Source organism: Amia ocellicauda, chromosome 22 (genome assembly GCF_036373705.1).
Source record: "Amia ocellicauda isolate fAmiCal2 chromosome 22, fAmiCal2.hap1, whole genome shotgun sequence".
Taxonomy (NCBI): Eukaryota; Metazoa; Chordata; class Actinopteri; order Amiiformes; family Amiidae; genus Amia; species Amia ocellicauda.
The window spans coordinates 2,949,322-2,965,101 of record NC_089871.1 but is presented as its reverse complement, the minus strand read 5'-3'; the positions used below and the strand labels follow the sequence as shown (position 1 = coordinate 2,965,101).

Sequence of the window (15,780 nt, the reverse complement as noted above, 5' to 3'; positions counted from 1 at the left end):
AAGAACCATTAAAATACTGCATTTTGTGAGACTAGGAAAGAAACTAAACAATTTGAATCAAAAAGGGAGATTTCACAGCATGTTTAATAATGTGAACGGCCCAGATGTCTCTCTGCTGCAGTGCACAGGGCTTTTATTCTCTCCATACTATTAATGTATTACTAATTGGTTTAGTAAGGGTGTATGCTAAGCCAGTTTTCACAAGAAACCCTTTCAAAACACTGCAAACCACAGTAAATACAATACCTACAAAATATAACGAGCAACATACATCCTAGTGCAAATGAGCTAAAACAAGTACAAAATACAACAGAGTTCAATCCGTAGCGTATGCCATGGGGTAGAGCACACATGGGTATCAGTTTTACAGAAGTAATTACAGTGAATTGCTAAAAATAAGTAATCGGGAGCAGAGGGGAGCCTATCAGTTCAAGAAGAAAGGTGCAGTCGGAACAGGTGAGCAGAAAGTGGTCAAGGACTGTGCGCTAAGGACCTCTTGGTATGAGCTAGAGTTGTAAAGAAGTAATCACTGCTACTTCTGTATTAAAAATGCCCCCTTGGCATTGATTCATCCCAGTCCGGTCTTCCTGCAGCTGACACTGCCCTTCACGCCAGATCACTGAATTGCTATTAATTAACTGACTAAATCCCAATTCACACAGGGCGACAAATCACCACATTTTCAGGTGGCTTTGGACGTTTTACTCACTGGGGAAATTTAGTCCAATGCAAATCATCCATTTCCTTTAACTAAGTCATTTTCCAAGAACTACCATGACCTCTTGTGAAGTTTCCTGATGCTCCTGTTCAGGACAATGATAAAAGTACAAAAGTATGTATAACTATATAGGTTTTAAAGTACTACTGACTTGTGTAAAGCACCTTCAGACACTAGTGGCGTATGAGAGACACTATAAAAAGCAGTGACTGATTAATTGATTGACTGACTGTGAAAAGCAAGAGTGTAAGCTTTTAAAATCAGGCCAAGATAATTGGTCTTCGTAAACAAACACCCAGCCAAATGAAAACACAAATTTGCTTAAAAAATAAGACTACTAGTGCATAGACTACTAGTAGGAACTCAATGAGCTGGCTTATAATATCAGTCAAACACTTTACAATTTGTACTCATTAAAAACTCCAGTACACCAAAACAACAAACATGTGCTCTTCATACCAATAAAGAAATGGAGCCATGTGTTCATTTTTATTATTATTAAATATTACTTGGCAGACCTTTAAACAGGACACATGAAATGACAGCAAAAATAAATACGCTGTAAACGAGTTCTCAGAAAGTAAACATGTTCTCATGTCACCTACTGCAGCTAAAAAAAACAGAAAAGACAAAACCCTTTGCTACCTGCTTCTGTCACAAACTAAATGCACCCCTATAAAATATTCACAGGATGACATTTGCCAGGCAGACGTGCTATTTTGGATGTCGGAAGGGGGGTGGAGAAGGAGAAATGAAAAGATTCCAAGGGCACCGTGACCTTTTCCGAGATATCTGAGGAACCAGCAGGAATGAGCGGCTGCCATTACCCAATCTCACCTCCAAATGTTAGCCTGCTTGGTGGACCTCACCCACTTCATCTCCCTTGACATTTGGGAGGCAGCTGTGTGCACCATTACATGTTTGCATTTAATGATCAATTCAAAAGGCTAGGGAGGGTGAGACTGCAGATTCGCACTGGGTCCAGAAAGCATCCATGTACAAACCTGTCTAGAAGCTCAAGGGATCTCTGATTATTGTGCACAAGAAGCGAACGACACTCTTTCAAAGTGAATATAGAAAAACAACCCTTAGTTTGGAGAGGCCATGTTCGTGAGACCCTCCTGAGTTTGTCTGCATTAAACAGATTTGTCTGGCTTTGCATATATTGGGTTTGACTTTAGAAGCACGGCAGATTGTGTGTTTTGTGCATGAGCAAGAGAGAGATGAAAATGGCATTTGCTAAACTGTACTATTTACATTAACCTGAATCCCGAGCCCTGGTCTTGCCAGTCTAAATAAAGCAGGTCAATATTCTCATTTCCCCCTGTCAACATCCCCAGCCCTCTGTTATTTTATTCTCCTGCAGAAACAATGCCCAATACAAAAATAAAAGCCTTACAAATGCTCACATTAAACAGGATGCGCTGTAAAGCAGGTGGTTTGACTTTTTACATTAGTAGTAATGAGATGCAGAAATAAATAATGCAGTCTTGCAAGAGCTTTTTTCCCCGAGGAAGTCTGATAACCTGCACCATTATGGTGATCCCGAAAAGAAAAGCGCTTGTAGATCTTGATTCATCTTCTCTGATTGAAGAAAAAGATAATTAAGGAAACTTATTTGTATTTATGTATTCACTGCATCAAAAGACTCCAGTTTCCTCTGTCGCCCATGATCCGTACACTTCCACCAGCACCCTTCAGCCCAAGTACTCTCCCATTAGATGCATTGTTCACAGTTTTCAATGAAGCGCATTTAACTTAGACACTAAGCCCGAGGAGTGAATAATTTCTAGGCAGTTATAACAACTCACCTCAAATCATGTTGTCCTTATATTAAGAGGGGCTGGAAAAATTATGAACCTGTTCTAATGGACTGCAAGATTTTGTTGCCGGTGGATTTGGTAACCTGTATGCCATCAGATCTTTGTGGGCGTGGGTTTGGGTTTGGCATCTCATTCGGCGTAATGGGAATTTTCCCTCAGACAGACATTAGCACCACCGAATCATTTGCAATGCAGTTAGGATGTCGAGTTCGAGGCAGGGAACAAATTTCCCCGTCTGTTTTTTCTTCTTGTGTTATTTAGTTTGTTTATTTGTTTGATCATTTTAATTAAAATGAATAGCCATGCCTTTTAAACGTAACCCAAGGGGAGGGGGGTTGGTCAGTACAAAGTCAGCAAGAAGCTTTTCCAAATCCAGATTGCTCTTTATAGTTGTACTCTTGGCAAGCTCAGTGCTCCCAATTAGCCTAACTTTCCTTCTCTCGCCGAGCTCCCTCATAACTCCTGACTTGGGCACCCGCCTGATCGTACAGAGTGCTGTAATAAAAAGACAAAAAAAAAAAAAGGCAGAAAGTTCAATTTGACACCGAATTCAGCATACTGACCTAATGCAGTCCAAGTTCTCAAATGAATATTAATAGCTAGATTTTAATCAGTAACCATTTCTCTCTTTACGTCCCAGAAATCGGAAACTGTAATTATTAATCATCTTGGGTCATCACTTCAATCGCCTCACTGGTAGCCCTGCAACTTCGTTCAGGTCAGAAACAACTGCTCTCTCAGATCAGTAGATGGGTGTAATTGGACTAGAACCACCAGAGCTGGGGAAAGTGTGGCCCTTGTACAGTAAGTGTGGCTTACATAACAGAGTACCATACTGAACGTGACAGACTGGGGATAATTTGTTTTTCTCTAGGTCATTCGCTTCCTCACACTCTGTTGTTATATAGCACAGGTTTATGGTTCATTGAAAACATAATCCGACAGCATCTTCGCTCATCATAGAGAGAGAGAGAGAGAGAGAGAGAGAGAGCGCATCACCTCCAAACAAAAACTGCTCTTCCCGATTTAGTTAGTTTGACCCAATCCAAAAACGCCGCAACAAAAGAGGCTGTCAATGTGGGTTACTCTCAGTAAGCCAGTCCGCGCGCGTTAACAATAAAGTCAAATTAAAGCAAATCCAACGTCAAAGAGCATTTAATATGGAAACTGCCGCTCTTTTACTTTTTAACAGTGGATTTTAGCTGAGAACTGTGGAAGGACACAGACGGTAACATCGGTTGACAGGCGCACAGTCTTACTGTCTCTGAAGTACCACAGCGCACATCACTGCTGCTTAGACACTGGGAATGTAAAGGGGGTTCAGAAGTTTTGGACAGCCTGTCACAAGGAGGCAGTCACACACAAACACAAGAAAAACCTCTCAGAATGGGCATTATTTTGATTACACAATTATGCATCCACATTAGCTGGCAAGTAATGTGACCACAAATTGAGTAGAAATGTTCCCAACTAACGTCAGTGGTTACAGATTTCATCAAAAGTGGCTCATCAATGAATAAATCAAGGTTAATGGTTTTGTTCAAGTTCATTTTGTCTTGGTGGTAGGCATATAAAATAAGGCCTTGATCAGGTTTTATTAATGAAAACATGTCAAAGATGGTATACACTATAGCAGTAGTTGTCAAACCCGGTCCTGGAGGACCCGGTACCCTGCTGGTTTTTGTTCCAACAGAGCTCTCAATTACTTAACTGAAGAGAATTTGACTTTTTAAATTGTGTAACCGATAAAAAAAAAATGCTTGGTTTGTTAATAAGTTCCTTAAACAATGTTATACTTCAATTAAAACCCCTACTGTTTAAAATAATTAAAAGGCTCTGATTTAGGAAATTACTTCAATTAAGGGTCCAATTAAGTAAATGAGAGCCCGGTTAAAACAAAAACCAGCAGGGTAGGGGGTCCTCCAGGAGCAGGGTTGGGAACCACTGCCTCATAAGTTATTACAGGGGTCCTCAGTCGATCTTAGAAGTCCAGCTGGGATGCCATCGCTCTTTATGCCACTAACACTCACAGAAAACAGAATTTAAATTGGTTATATTAAGATACAGTAATAAGGGTTTGATATAGGCTCTTTAAGAAAACCTAAAGATGCTGCGAATCTCCAGGAACAGTGTGTGGGACCCCTGCAAATACTGCTATGATTGTCTCCGCCTTTGTTCATTAAGAGACCTGCCAATCCAAACTCTACCCTTCAAAATGGGCAATTAATCTGCACTGTGTGTGTCAGGCACATGGCAGGACATATTGTCGCACTTGAAACCACTGCTGGCTTTAGGAAAGGCACACTTCCAGCTGCATTATTTGGAATATGGAAATCACACACAAGTTCTCAAATGGAGAATGTCAGCCCTTTAAAACAATGCAAAATTATTCTTTCAAATATAGCACAAGTTCGCCATCATGGGAATTGTGCCCCTTGATGAATATTCATTCTGCGTCCTGTTCCTGCATTCTGCACAAAGCCATCATTATTAATATCCCGCTTTGTTGGAGCATTTAAACACAGTAAGTGACTCGGTGGCGTGGCCCATTTGCTGTTCAGGCAAACCCCCCCCCCCCCCCCCCCCGTGTTTTAAAAGCAATGAAAAATGAAAAGCGGAGTTGCTTCGAGGCCCTGCATGGGCTGCATGCAAGGACTGTCAAATGCATTTCCCATTGTTGCCACGATCCACCAAGTATTAGCGCTTTAAATTACCCACAATCCCCAGACACATTAAAAATGACAACGGGCCCCATTTGTGTCGTCTTCTCGACATTGTAGGGTCTTCTCGTTATGCTAAATCAGCATATTTAAATCAGTATGCTAATTACAGCAGGGAAGGTCTGCACTGCCCTCTCTTCTCCTGGGTAGTTGATTATACCGCTATGAAATAATCACCAGGAGCAGAAGAATGAGCACAGCCGCTTCCCAGCAGCGATGCAGATACACAGCAGTTCTCTGGTGTACTGTTTATTTGGTTAAGTATTTTACGTTTACATTAAATAAAAACAATTCAATTTTTTAATACTCATGATTAAAAATATCAATCCATAAAATCACTTAAAACTTTTAAAATCTGTGATTTTAACAAAAAACAAAACAATTAACTTCAAAATAAACGTGCCCAAAACAACAAAACAAATGTGATAAAAGCAAAATCTGCTCACCAAATAAAGGTCAAATACATTGAAAATAACTGAAAATGCATTGAACAAAATAAAGAAACAATTAAAAAGGGAAAAATAAAAAACAAACAAAAAAGGTCCAATGCATTTTAAATTAAACCCAAAACGGTCAATGTATTTGACAAAAGAATATAACAAAACTATACCAAAACCCTAAACAATGTGATTTAAAAACAACTAAATCTTTAAAAACAATTAAGATTCATTTTAAAAAAAAAAATTTTTTAAAAAAACAATCATCCATAAAATCTTTAAAAGATCTTGGACTCGGGCTCCAGCAGGGGGAACTGACCGTCCCCGGAGGTGGGTCCCATCATGGGATCCTGAGCTCCCCCAGATCTTGTATGTGCCAGTTCTTATAGGCAGTTCTCTGGTGTAACTGTAACAGAGCACAGTTCTGTTCAGTGCCACATTGTAACACATATTGTACATGTAGACCTGCCATATACAAGTCAAGTGCTGTCACGGTCATGGCAGAATTTGCACTGCAGGCCGAACACGTTCTCCCACGTTTACCAAAACGGTCCTCCTTCACCATTATCAAAAAACGTGACAGTGATGTTCTGCTCAACTGTATTCCAGTTCAATCAAGAGTCATTGCTCTTCACACATGAGATATAAAGCTATGTAAATAGCAGTTTTGCCCCTTATGCTCCAAATACGTTTTCCCACACAGAGGTACAAAAAACTCAATATATACTAAGTTTTTGGATTGAATACACACTTACCACATCGTGTGAGGAAAATGCCTTCAACAGTACATAGCTGCACAAACGTACAGCGCCAGGTGGGGTGGTGTGTGTGTTGTCTTTCACGAAGCGCCCCCTAGAGACCGGGAGGGCCAACTGATGAAAAATGTATGTCAAAATTGCAACCTACCCTTTCATCAGAGGACAAGCACATGTATTTATTTATTCAGTGTTGACTGTCTTGGTCTGTGGTCTGGGATTGAGACAAGTCTGCTACTACATCGATTTCAATGGAGCCACAGTCCAAAGCTGACCCACCTTCAATCAACTGGAACCTTGCGTTCTCTCTAGGCTGATTCATTGGTCAGCAAACTGGAGTTATATCAATTTGCATAAATAAATATATTGAACAATATTTGTCCAGCTGAAGTAAACACAGAATAGCATGGTTCCAGGTGAAGGTTGGCAAGGGAATACTTTCAAATGACAGCTGCATTTGTATAGCACTCACAAACAGTTTTCAGGCCAGGATACACACACGTAACAAGAGGATACAAAAAAATATAGATGGGTACATACTTGCATAAATTAACAAAAGGGGAAAACAAAACACATAATTACATTGTCTTGAAATAACAATAAATAGGAAAGCCCTAATGCTCGAGTAGAGGTCTCTGCGGAAATCGTCTTAACATACAGCAAGTGGGTCTCTGGAAGAAAAACACGGACCTACAGGGCTGCTTCCTTATTAAAGTGTCACAGTGGCGCCCATTTATTTACAAAAACACAATGGGGCCTGTTGTTAGCAGCTGCTGGTGGTGTGCTTAATGAATGCCCCAGGGACGCAGAGCCGAGCTGCAGTTAAGTCCCTGATTCCTGACAATTCAAATGATTCATTGGCTGCAGCTGAGGCCTGTGCCGAGCCCCGAGTCGAAAACACCAGCTTTCAGTTGAGTTTTCTTTTGTTTTGTTAGTTGTTGTGTTTCTTTTCCATTTGTTTGTTTGGTTGGTTGGTTTGGGGTTAAGCTGCCAGGTGATGGATTATAGACACCTATACAAACCTGCAGGATCCGCAAGTGGATTGTGGCCTGGTTGGTTGGGTGTTGGTTAAGTAATTAGATCTTAATTACTTAATTGAATGCTATATTGCTTTGTTAGGTCATTTCAGGATTCAATTAAGCAATTAAGACTTCAGTTGGAACAAAAACCAGCAGGGCAGGGGGTACTCCAGGACCGTTTTGAAAACTGCTGGATTATGCCGACCCCTGAGGTGTATTGCTTTATGTATGGAAAGATGTTGAGCATGCAAATATATGCACACCTATCTAGACAGCTTAAGCTCCTTATCCAGGTCAAGGGGCCAGTGTAGTACAGCATATATATACTGCGCATAAAGGGTGTCAGAATCCAATTCTTATTTTCCATCCTTTGCTAAAAAGATGGGATCGATTCAGAGTGACCAAAAGTGAAATGAGTTGCTTCTGAAGAACTCACAGTAGAACAGAAACCACCATCTCTTTGGCCTTCAAGGGACAGACTTTCGCCACTCCCCTCCAGTCCAAATATGTGCCCCCGTCACTTGAAGCATTGTTGTTTGCCGATCCATTTAGTTTCATTGAAGTTGTGCATTCGGCTGTGTTTATTTGTCAGTGATAAGTTGCTGGACATCGATTCATTTCAGAGAATACTGTCAGGATTCCAGTTGATTGCACAGATTTAAGACCGGAGGGAGTGAACTGCTACTCCATAGAAATCAATGGAATGGAAATCAATATTTATTAGACGAAATGCATCACCGAATAACATGGTTTTCAAATGACGCGTGGGAACACTTCCCACAAGGAGTAGCCTTCAGCCTTTATCGTTCGTAATCCTTTAGAGTTGAGCTCCAGAACATAGTAAATCAAACCGATGATAAACAATCAAGAGGTCTGTTCATCTCTATTTTGCTGCTCAGTAATTCCCTTTTTCCGTTCCTTTGTTGATGTTTTTTCCGTTTGTTTGTTTTGTCAATCCGGACAGATTTCAAACTGGACGGCTGCCATTTAGGAGTCTGCAAAACCTGAAGGAATTCCCACACCTCAAACGGGAGGGCGAAGTGCAATGGTGACGAAAGGTAGATCTTGGGTTTTGAACCTCAGTGAAGGAACGGTTCAACCTGAGCTTTCAACCCGAGTGCCTTATCTACACCCTAGCTTTCATCTAAGGAACTGGGGATTTCAGTGCCTCCCTCCCTCGGTCATTAATAATGTAGCACGCTCTCTTCTCTAACTGGAGCAGGAACTGTTTCCCCCCGCGTGCCCAGCCTCACTCTTCCAGACTTTCCCCCCACTTTGGATTCTTATCGGAAGCAGAGGTGCCAAAGGTCTGCTCATCTTTCACTTCTAAATTGAGTCATGGATGCTCAGTGGGACGTAAACAGTTATTTAACGAATGCTGCAGTGCTGGGACTCCAAAACATTAAACGTGAAATTACGCTTTGGATTGACAATTGAAAACTCAAGCAACCAGACAGATTAATTGTGTGTCTAATTTTAACTTTTCTTCTATGTTCCCATTTGTATATTTCCCCCGCCAGCAGGCATCTCTATTGAAGGAGGTGGTGACCTCAAAGGGATATCGCACTGCTGGAGCCCTGTTCTGTCCACCAGGCATCAGATTCGTGTTTTCTAAAGCTCTTTAAAAGTGCTATTGCCAACCATTCGCTCGGTATCGATCCACAATGTGAGCTCCCTAGGGGTGCAGTATAAACACACACTGTCTACTATACTACACTGCAAACACAGCTTTCTGGCTCTGAAATGGGCTGAACACTACCATACACTTCAGGCCATGCTTTATTGCAATGCAAGGGACCACCTTTATTTACTGAACGTCAGCACCGCCAATTAATTTCTCATCTGCACAACAGAGAGGGGGTGGAGAGGGGGATGAGTGCATGAGATTACTGACGTGTAAATAGCCGCTGACAACAGATAAATATATAAATCAGTGTGCAAAGAAGCAGAGTGAGACAGTAATTATTTTGATAACCTTGGAGTGTTCGTCTTAATTAGGAAACCTGCCAGAAGGTGGGATTTCTGAAAGGTAGCGTTCTGCTGTGGAGTTCACAATGCATTTATAAACTGGGGACATTATCTGGGTCTATTGTTTTCAGCCTGAACCAAAGCTATTCAACAACCTGGTGCTACTCCTTATAGAGGGTATATTACAATCCTCATTTCTTTCTGTCTTTCTTGAGCTGCTGTCTGTGTCCAAGGTGAATCTCCTTTCAGAAAAGGCGCTGTTAATGGTGCAAAGATGATTCACTATACTTAACAGAAGCCACAGATACAATACAACAGAATGCATTCAAGTTATACAATGGAACAAGATAGAGTAAACCTTTCAGAGAGATACTGCGTTGCTTAAACAGTAGTCAGTCAGAAGTAGAGATCTGTGTGATGGGAAGAAGCACAGTGCTGGTGGTCATAACCAATATAGTACAGCACTGCAAATGGGTACCCCTTCCCTGATTGGTGCTAATGCAGTGGGGTGGAATACACAGGTGTGTCCACGAGTTTGAACTATTCTGTCTCTGTATCAGTTTACCCATCTGTGGTTTCTTGTGCTTTCATTCCACTGAGGAGAGCTTGACATTTGCAAACTATCGATTACTGCTTCTCCCTCGGTAATGCCATCTGTATAAGGTTCACTACTGGGTAATTGAATAACAATGTCTTGCATGCTTTCGAAAATACTTCCCTGTATCCGTTTTCATCAGCCCAGAAGTAAATCAGGTTTCGAGGTGTCACTCAACAGGGTTTTCTCACGCTGATCCATTCAACAACCCAATGCAATTCAGGCTCGTCTGTAAACAGAACAATGACCCAATATTGCCCCCTTATGGCCAATTTGAGGTACGGCACTGTACTCCTGTGGACAAAATTCAGTCCCTTAAATTCCTTCTCAATGGTTAAAAATCGAAAGAATTTCAAAAATGCAAAGTATGTCTTGATAAGTGTAGCACAGGCAGGTCAATGCAGTTCTAGTGCCCCAGTGAAATGCACAGAAAGAAGTATGTTCCTTCTCGTAGCTCACATGGCTGATGCAACATTTATAATTTAAATAAAATATAAAAATGCTCAAAGTACTTTTTTAATATGAAAAATATATATAGTCGGGGGCAAAAGTGTTTTATAATAAATTAAGTTCTCCCTTTACATTTGGTCATGGGATAGCATGTGTGTTATTTACATTTTTCATTTAAAACTATATCCCAGAATTGCATCTGCATCATCATATCATGTACCTACTTTGTAGAGGAATAAAAGCTTTTCTCATAAAAAAACAACTTACTGATAGAAAGCCATTAAAAGCAATGGCAAGTCCTTGAACTTATGGTATTTCTACACATAAACAAATTTAAATTCCCTCAGCAATTCATCAACATTTTTACACTTTCCTGCAGTCTCCCCCGCTGTGCTTTAGATTGCGGTTATTGTTCTACTACCAATTCAGATTAAAACATAAAGGCACTAAATAATATATTGATTTTGCTTCATCACCACGAAACCAGCCGCATTTACTACTAATGCAGAGAACGGATTTGCCATTGATTGCCCCCCCCCACTCTTAATTTGTTTTATTTTCACAACCTTCAGCTCTGCGTTTTCTAAAGCATCAGATGTCGTGATTCTTCCTCGCTGGTCATTTGTGCTGGAAAATTGATTTTATTTGATGAAACAAAATAATATTCTATCACTCAATCTGAGGCCTTAAACCCAGAAGTGTGGGCTTCGTGGAAACGCAGTGATGCAAGAATGGATTATTTCTCTGGCTTTCCATCTGAATGATGCGCTTGAAAGAGGCAGAGCGAAGACAAGGTCAATAAAATGATTTATTTGAGGTATTTAAACAGTTTAACTTCTCATACAAATTGATGAAATCCAATTTTGTAACAAATAGAAAAAAAAAAACGATATTCACCCATTCAAAAAAAAAAAACTAAACGGTTATGGTATCCCACACTGAATTACCTTAGAGTGTGGGTCTCCAATCCTGGTCCCGGAGAGCAGCAGGGCTTTCTAATCATAATTTCAATCACTTATCTAAACCAATTATGAGCCTAGCCAGTCAAGATAGCAACTGTCTGAGGTCAGGCTGTCAAACCTGTAGCACTGGGCTCTGCAGGACCACGTTCGGAGATCCCTATGTGAGAATGTTGCTGCTTCCAATTAACAATACTGACTACAGAATTAACAATACAATTAAATGGTCTTATTGCACTCGTGTGTTTTGTTCTTGTTCTCAAAATGAAATAAATATGGCGTGTGTCAAAAGGAAGCTACACACCTAAAGCTGGAGCTGCTCGCCTCTTTGAACATGTGCTTCCCTGCCTTTTTGGGGCCGAAAAAATGAAGACAATGACATCTGTGATCCTTTTGAGGTCTAGGCTGTAACACCGGTAGTGTGGAGAGGTTACTTAGGGTGTGCAAAGTGAACATGGGCGTTGCGGTACCCTGAATTAGCAAGATGAGATACATATGCTAGGTCCTAATACTTGTAGAGAACGGGGTGGAGAAAGGACATTCGAGGGGTCCCTGTCAGACGCCAGCACCGGAGAACGAGGCGGAGCAGAGTTTGTCACAGTGAACCTTTAAAAAGCAACACAGAAACAAAAGCGCCTCTGAAAAAAAAAGATGAACTTAAAGAAACTCCCTGACGTCAGAGTCGCACACTTCCCTCCTCTCCTGACCCTCCCTCCGGCTTGGCACTGTTTGGACGACTGGTCGCAAAAATTGGGGTGGTTATTTTAGATTTGTACAGTATCAATTTTCTCTCTGTAAATCATAAAAGAGCAAATATCCGTTTGATTGCAGGGGGTTGTCAATTACAGGCCTTATTGAGCCGTTCTTTTTCTACGAGATCTTCAAAAGCTCCGATTGGCCAAAACTGAATTGCATTTTATTGTGGCAGGACAGTGCATTGGAAAGGATGACGAGATCCTATTTTCTGGCTCCCCCTTTGCAAGCCTCCAAACCCTCTGGTAGCTCTATCATGCAAGGGCAGCCGGGTCCATTTCAGGTTTTACGCGCTTCGGACTCTTGTGTCCGCATGACAGTGCTGAAGCGGAAGAGCAAACGCCAGCAGAACCCGGCTGATACGAGTGCGTTTGTGTGTGTGAGCTCAACCGTTCACCCACCGGGACGCTCGGATGGGGATTGCAGGGGAGACGTGCGGAACAACTCGGGCAGAAGCAATTGCAACTCAGCGACGGCCGGGCGAGCAAAGTGGGAGGGAGCAAGGGAGACCAGTACATTTTTATAGATCACCCTGAGATCATCAACTCAAGACTTGGACTCGTTTACCGCTGATCAGGTAAAAAGGCAGCGTTTCGGTCAATGCGGCATTGTTAGAGACGTTCAGAACGAACACCTCAATGCCCCTTCAGCCCTCAATGATAAGAGTTCCCCTGACCAAAAAAAAGGAACTGCACTTGCCTAATGAAGTGATATAATGTGTTCCCACCAGTCTTTAGAAATTGATGATTTTAGGCTGACCTAGAAGTCAAACTGGAATGGAACATCGTGGGTAGTCATTGTGTGATACAAAGGAAGTCTGATTTCCCGTCCAGTCTGTAGTGTCGAGAGAGGGAGGAGTTGGGCGCCGGTTAGAGTTCGGTGTGTGCTGCGGCATCTCGGCCCAGGGTCTCGCTGGGCTTCATGAATACCCCCTCCATGGCTTTCCAATAGTTGTGCAGGTTGGCCTGGGGCATGGCGTGGACCTCGCGCTGCCCGTGGATGGGGCGGCCGTACTGCTCTCCCGTGACGGACAGCAGCCCCTCGGTGGCCGTGTGGCGGAAGCGCACGTTCTCCTCGCGCACCCACAGCACCCCCCCGCACAGCACCGTCCACTCGTCCAGAGAGTCCCCCTCGCCTTCCTCCCCGAACGCACTCACCTCCTGCAGGGTAGAGAGGGGAACACTGAGCGCCCATCCCGAAACTCAGACAACAAGTTTGTTTTTATCCAGTTTTATAGCACAAGTACAACTACAACAAAAAAGCGATCACCCTACACACACACACACACCCTCCTGGCACGCACCTGGTTGGAAGACAGCGGCGAGGAGAAGTAGTGGCTGTGCAGATTGCGGCCCGTGTTGACGTGCGTGAGTCGGATGGTCTGGCCGCACTTGACCGGCTCCCCCCGCTGGCACACCGACTCGCTCGTCCCACGCACACTCCAGTAACTGTTGCTGTCCTCCACCGCCGTGACCCCGGTCACCGACTGCTGCCCGCTGCCTGGCATCACCACACAAGCTATACTTACTAACCCATTGATTGTATGTATTCTTAATTGTATGTATCCATTTAAGAAAGCAATCCAACTTCAGCAGGCGACACAATATAACACCACAATCAACATAAATTCAACCCTGTAATAGGTGGCTTTTCCTTTTTAACTTCAATTAACCTCTGAATGCGAAAGGCCTTGAACAACAACTAGCTAAAAGTTGTATCAATGTGACAGTTGGCATATAAGGCTAATTCCCATTCCACTATATTTGTGTTTGTCTGCTTTGAATTCAAATTGTAGAAAGTTTACTAATGAACTAGTCACTACAGACACCATCTAAATGGGCAAAATGAAGTAAATCATGAATGAATGAACACGTGGCTCACATGATCTCGCTGTTGTATCGTTTTGCACAGCAGATACATTGGATGGAGGAGCTGCACATGAAGTAGTGACCAGTTAGTGACATTTGGACACACGGAGATCAGAAGCTGTCACATTCCTACAGACCCGTCAATCAATGACACGAAACTGGATGTGAAGGGACGGAAATGCCTGGCTTTTTGGACCGGCATGGGACATGACCACCTAATTACACCATAAAACCCCACAGAAGGCATTAGAAAAGCGGTATCATTCATAAAGAGACGTTATTAAAAGTGCACTTAATTTAGGACTCCTCGGGAGCCCGCCAGTACCGTCCACTCACCGGAGCCGTATCTGACGTCATGCGAGTGCAGGCGGACATTGTGTCTGATGTTCAGCAGCTTCACGATGGACCCGCAGGTCACGAACTGCAGCTCCGTCGCCTGAGACAGGGCCGACAGACAAGAAAACAGCAAGGCGTTCACCAGGAGCGGCACCACACCGGCATAGTGTCCCATCACTGCTCACCGCGACCTCGCCGAGACACGGCACCCTGCCTACGTCACCACACCCGCAGCCCGGAAGTGCGTCCTCACCGAAAGACACGTCATTGGTGACGTGGTTTGTGAGCCTGCCACCTGCTGGCGTGGAGGAGTAAGTACACCATATACTGTACTCCTCAGTATACACATGTACAGTTAATAACAATAGTAATCATTACTATTTAAAATAAATCATAGCGTTATGAATGTATTATTATGTAACATAAATTAGAATTATATTATTTATAGAGAAGCCAATAGTTTTAAAGACCTGCGCCAACCAGTTGTTTTATGAAATATTTTTTATATGTCTTTGAGCCTGCAAAACTTCATGTGTTGCCCCTGTGCCTAAGAAGGCTTGTCTTGTAGTTTTAATAATTTTAGAGCAGTGGCCCTTGCATTGCACATATTGAAGGCTTTTGAGAGGATTGTCTGAACTCATCTGAGAGACGTCCGCAAAACAAAGGAATTGAGTGTTGATTGTTGATTTTATGAGGAAAAGGGAGCCAGTGGCACCTGTCAGCATCCATGGCTCTGATGGAGAGGTCGTGCACTCTTATATAAGTGCACCTGGATGACAAACTGGACTGGAGTATGAACTCAGATGGGACCACCAGGGCTGTTTGTCTTGAGGAAATTGAGGCCTTGTAATGTGTGTGACAAGATGTCGATGATGTTCTGTAGCATGTGTTGTATTTTATGCTGCTGCAGGTTGGGGGGTGGGGGGTGGGGGAGTACTAATAAGAGGGATGTGATACAAATGAACACGGTGGTAAAGAAGGCAAGTTCCACTATTGGTGCGGTACTGGACCCTCTGGAAGTGAGGGTGCATACGGAGCAAGTTGGAGAAGAAGACTAAGGACATGAACTGTCTACATGCTCTCCACTCTGTCCTAATGCAGCAGATGAGCTCTGGCGTATGTGTGTGTGTGTGTGTGTCTGTGTGTGTGTGTGTGTGTGTGTGTGTGTGTGTGTGTGTAGTGTCAGTGTGTCTGTGTGTGTGTGTGTCAGTGTGTGTGTGTGTATGTGTGTGTAGTGTCAGTGTGTGTGTCTGTGTGTTGTGTGTGTGTCTGTGTGTGTATGTGTGTGTAGTGTCTGTGTGTGTAGTGTCTGTGTGTGTCTGTGTGTCTGTGTGTGTAGTGTCAGTGTGTGTGTGTGTGTCTGTGTGTATGTGTGTGTC

The 15,780-nt window shown here is 42.8% G+C and overlaps 1 protein-coding gene across 1 annotated transcript; it reads right to left on the bottom strand.

Moving 5' to 3' along the window:
* Window positions 1–11,280: 11,280 nt before the first annotated feature.
* sdf2 (stromal cell-derived factor 2) lies at window positions 11,281–14,638 on the bottom strand. Its single transcript, XM_066695680.1, has 3 exons — window positions 14,402–14,638; window positions 13,501–13,697; window positions 11,281–13,357 (listed from the first exon to the last, which is right to left on the bottom strand). Exons 1-3 carry the CDS (start codon window positions 14,574–14,576, stop codon window positions 13,067–13,069), a joined length of 663 nt encoding a protein of 220 aa, XP_066551777.1. The 5' UTR covers window positions 14,577–14,638; the 3' UTR covers window positions 11,281–13,066.
* Between the last annotated feature and the right edge of the window lie 1,142 nt (window positions 14,639–15,780).

Bases quoted from the DNA above. Each gene is read 5' to 3' on its own strand.
- sdf2 (XM_066695680.1), bottom strand. From the start codon at position 14,576: ATGGGACACTATGCCGGTGTGGTGCCGCTCCTGGTGAACGCCTTGCTG. The intron at 13,698-14,401 runs GTGAGTGGACGG...TGGTGATGCCAG, and splicing joins TGACGTCAGATACGGCTCCG to GCAGCGGGCAGCAGTCGGTG. The intron at 13,358-13,500 runs GTGCGTGCCAGG...TCTACCCTGCAG, and splicing joins CGCCGCTGTCTTCCAACCAG to GAGGTGAGTGCGTTCGGGGA.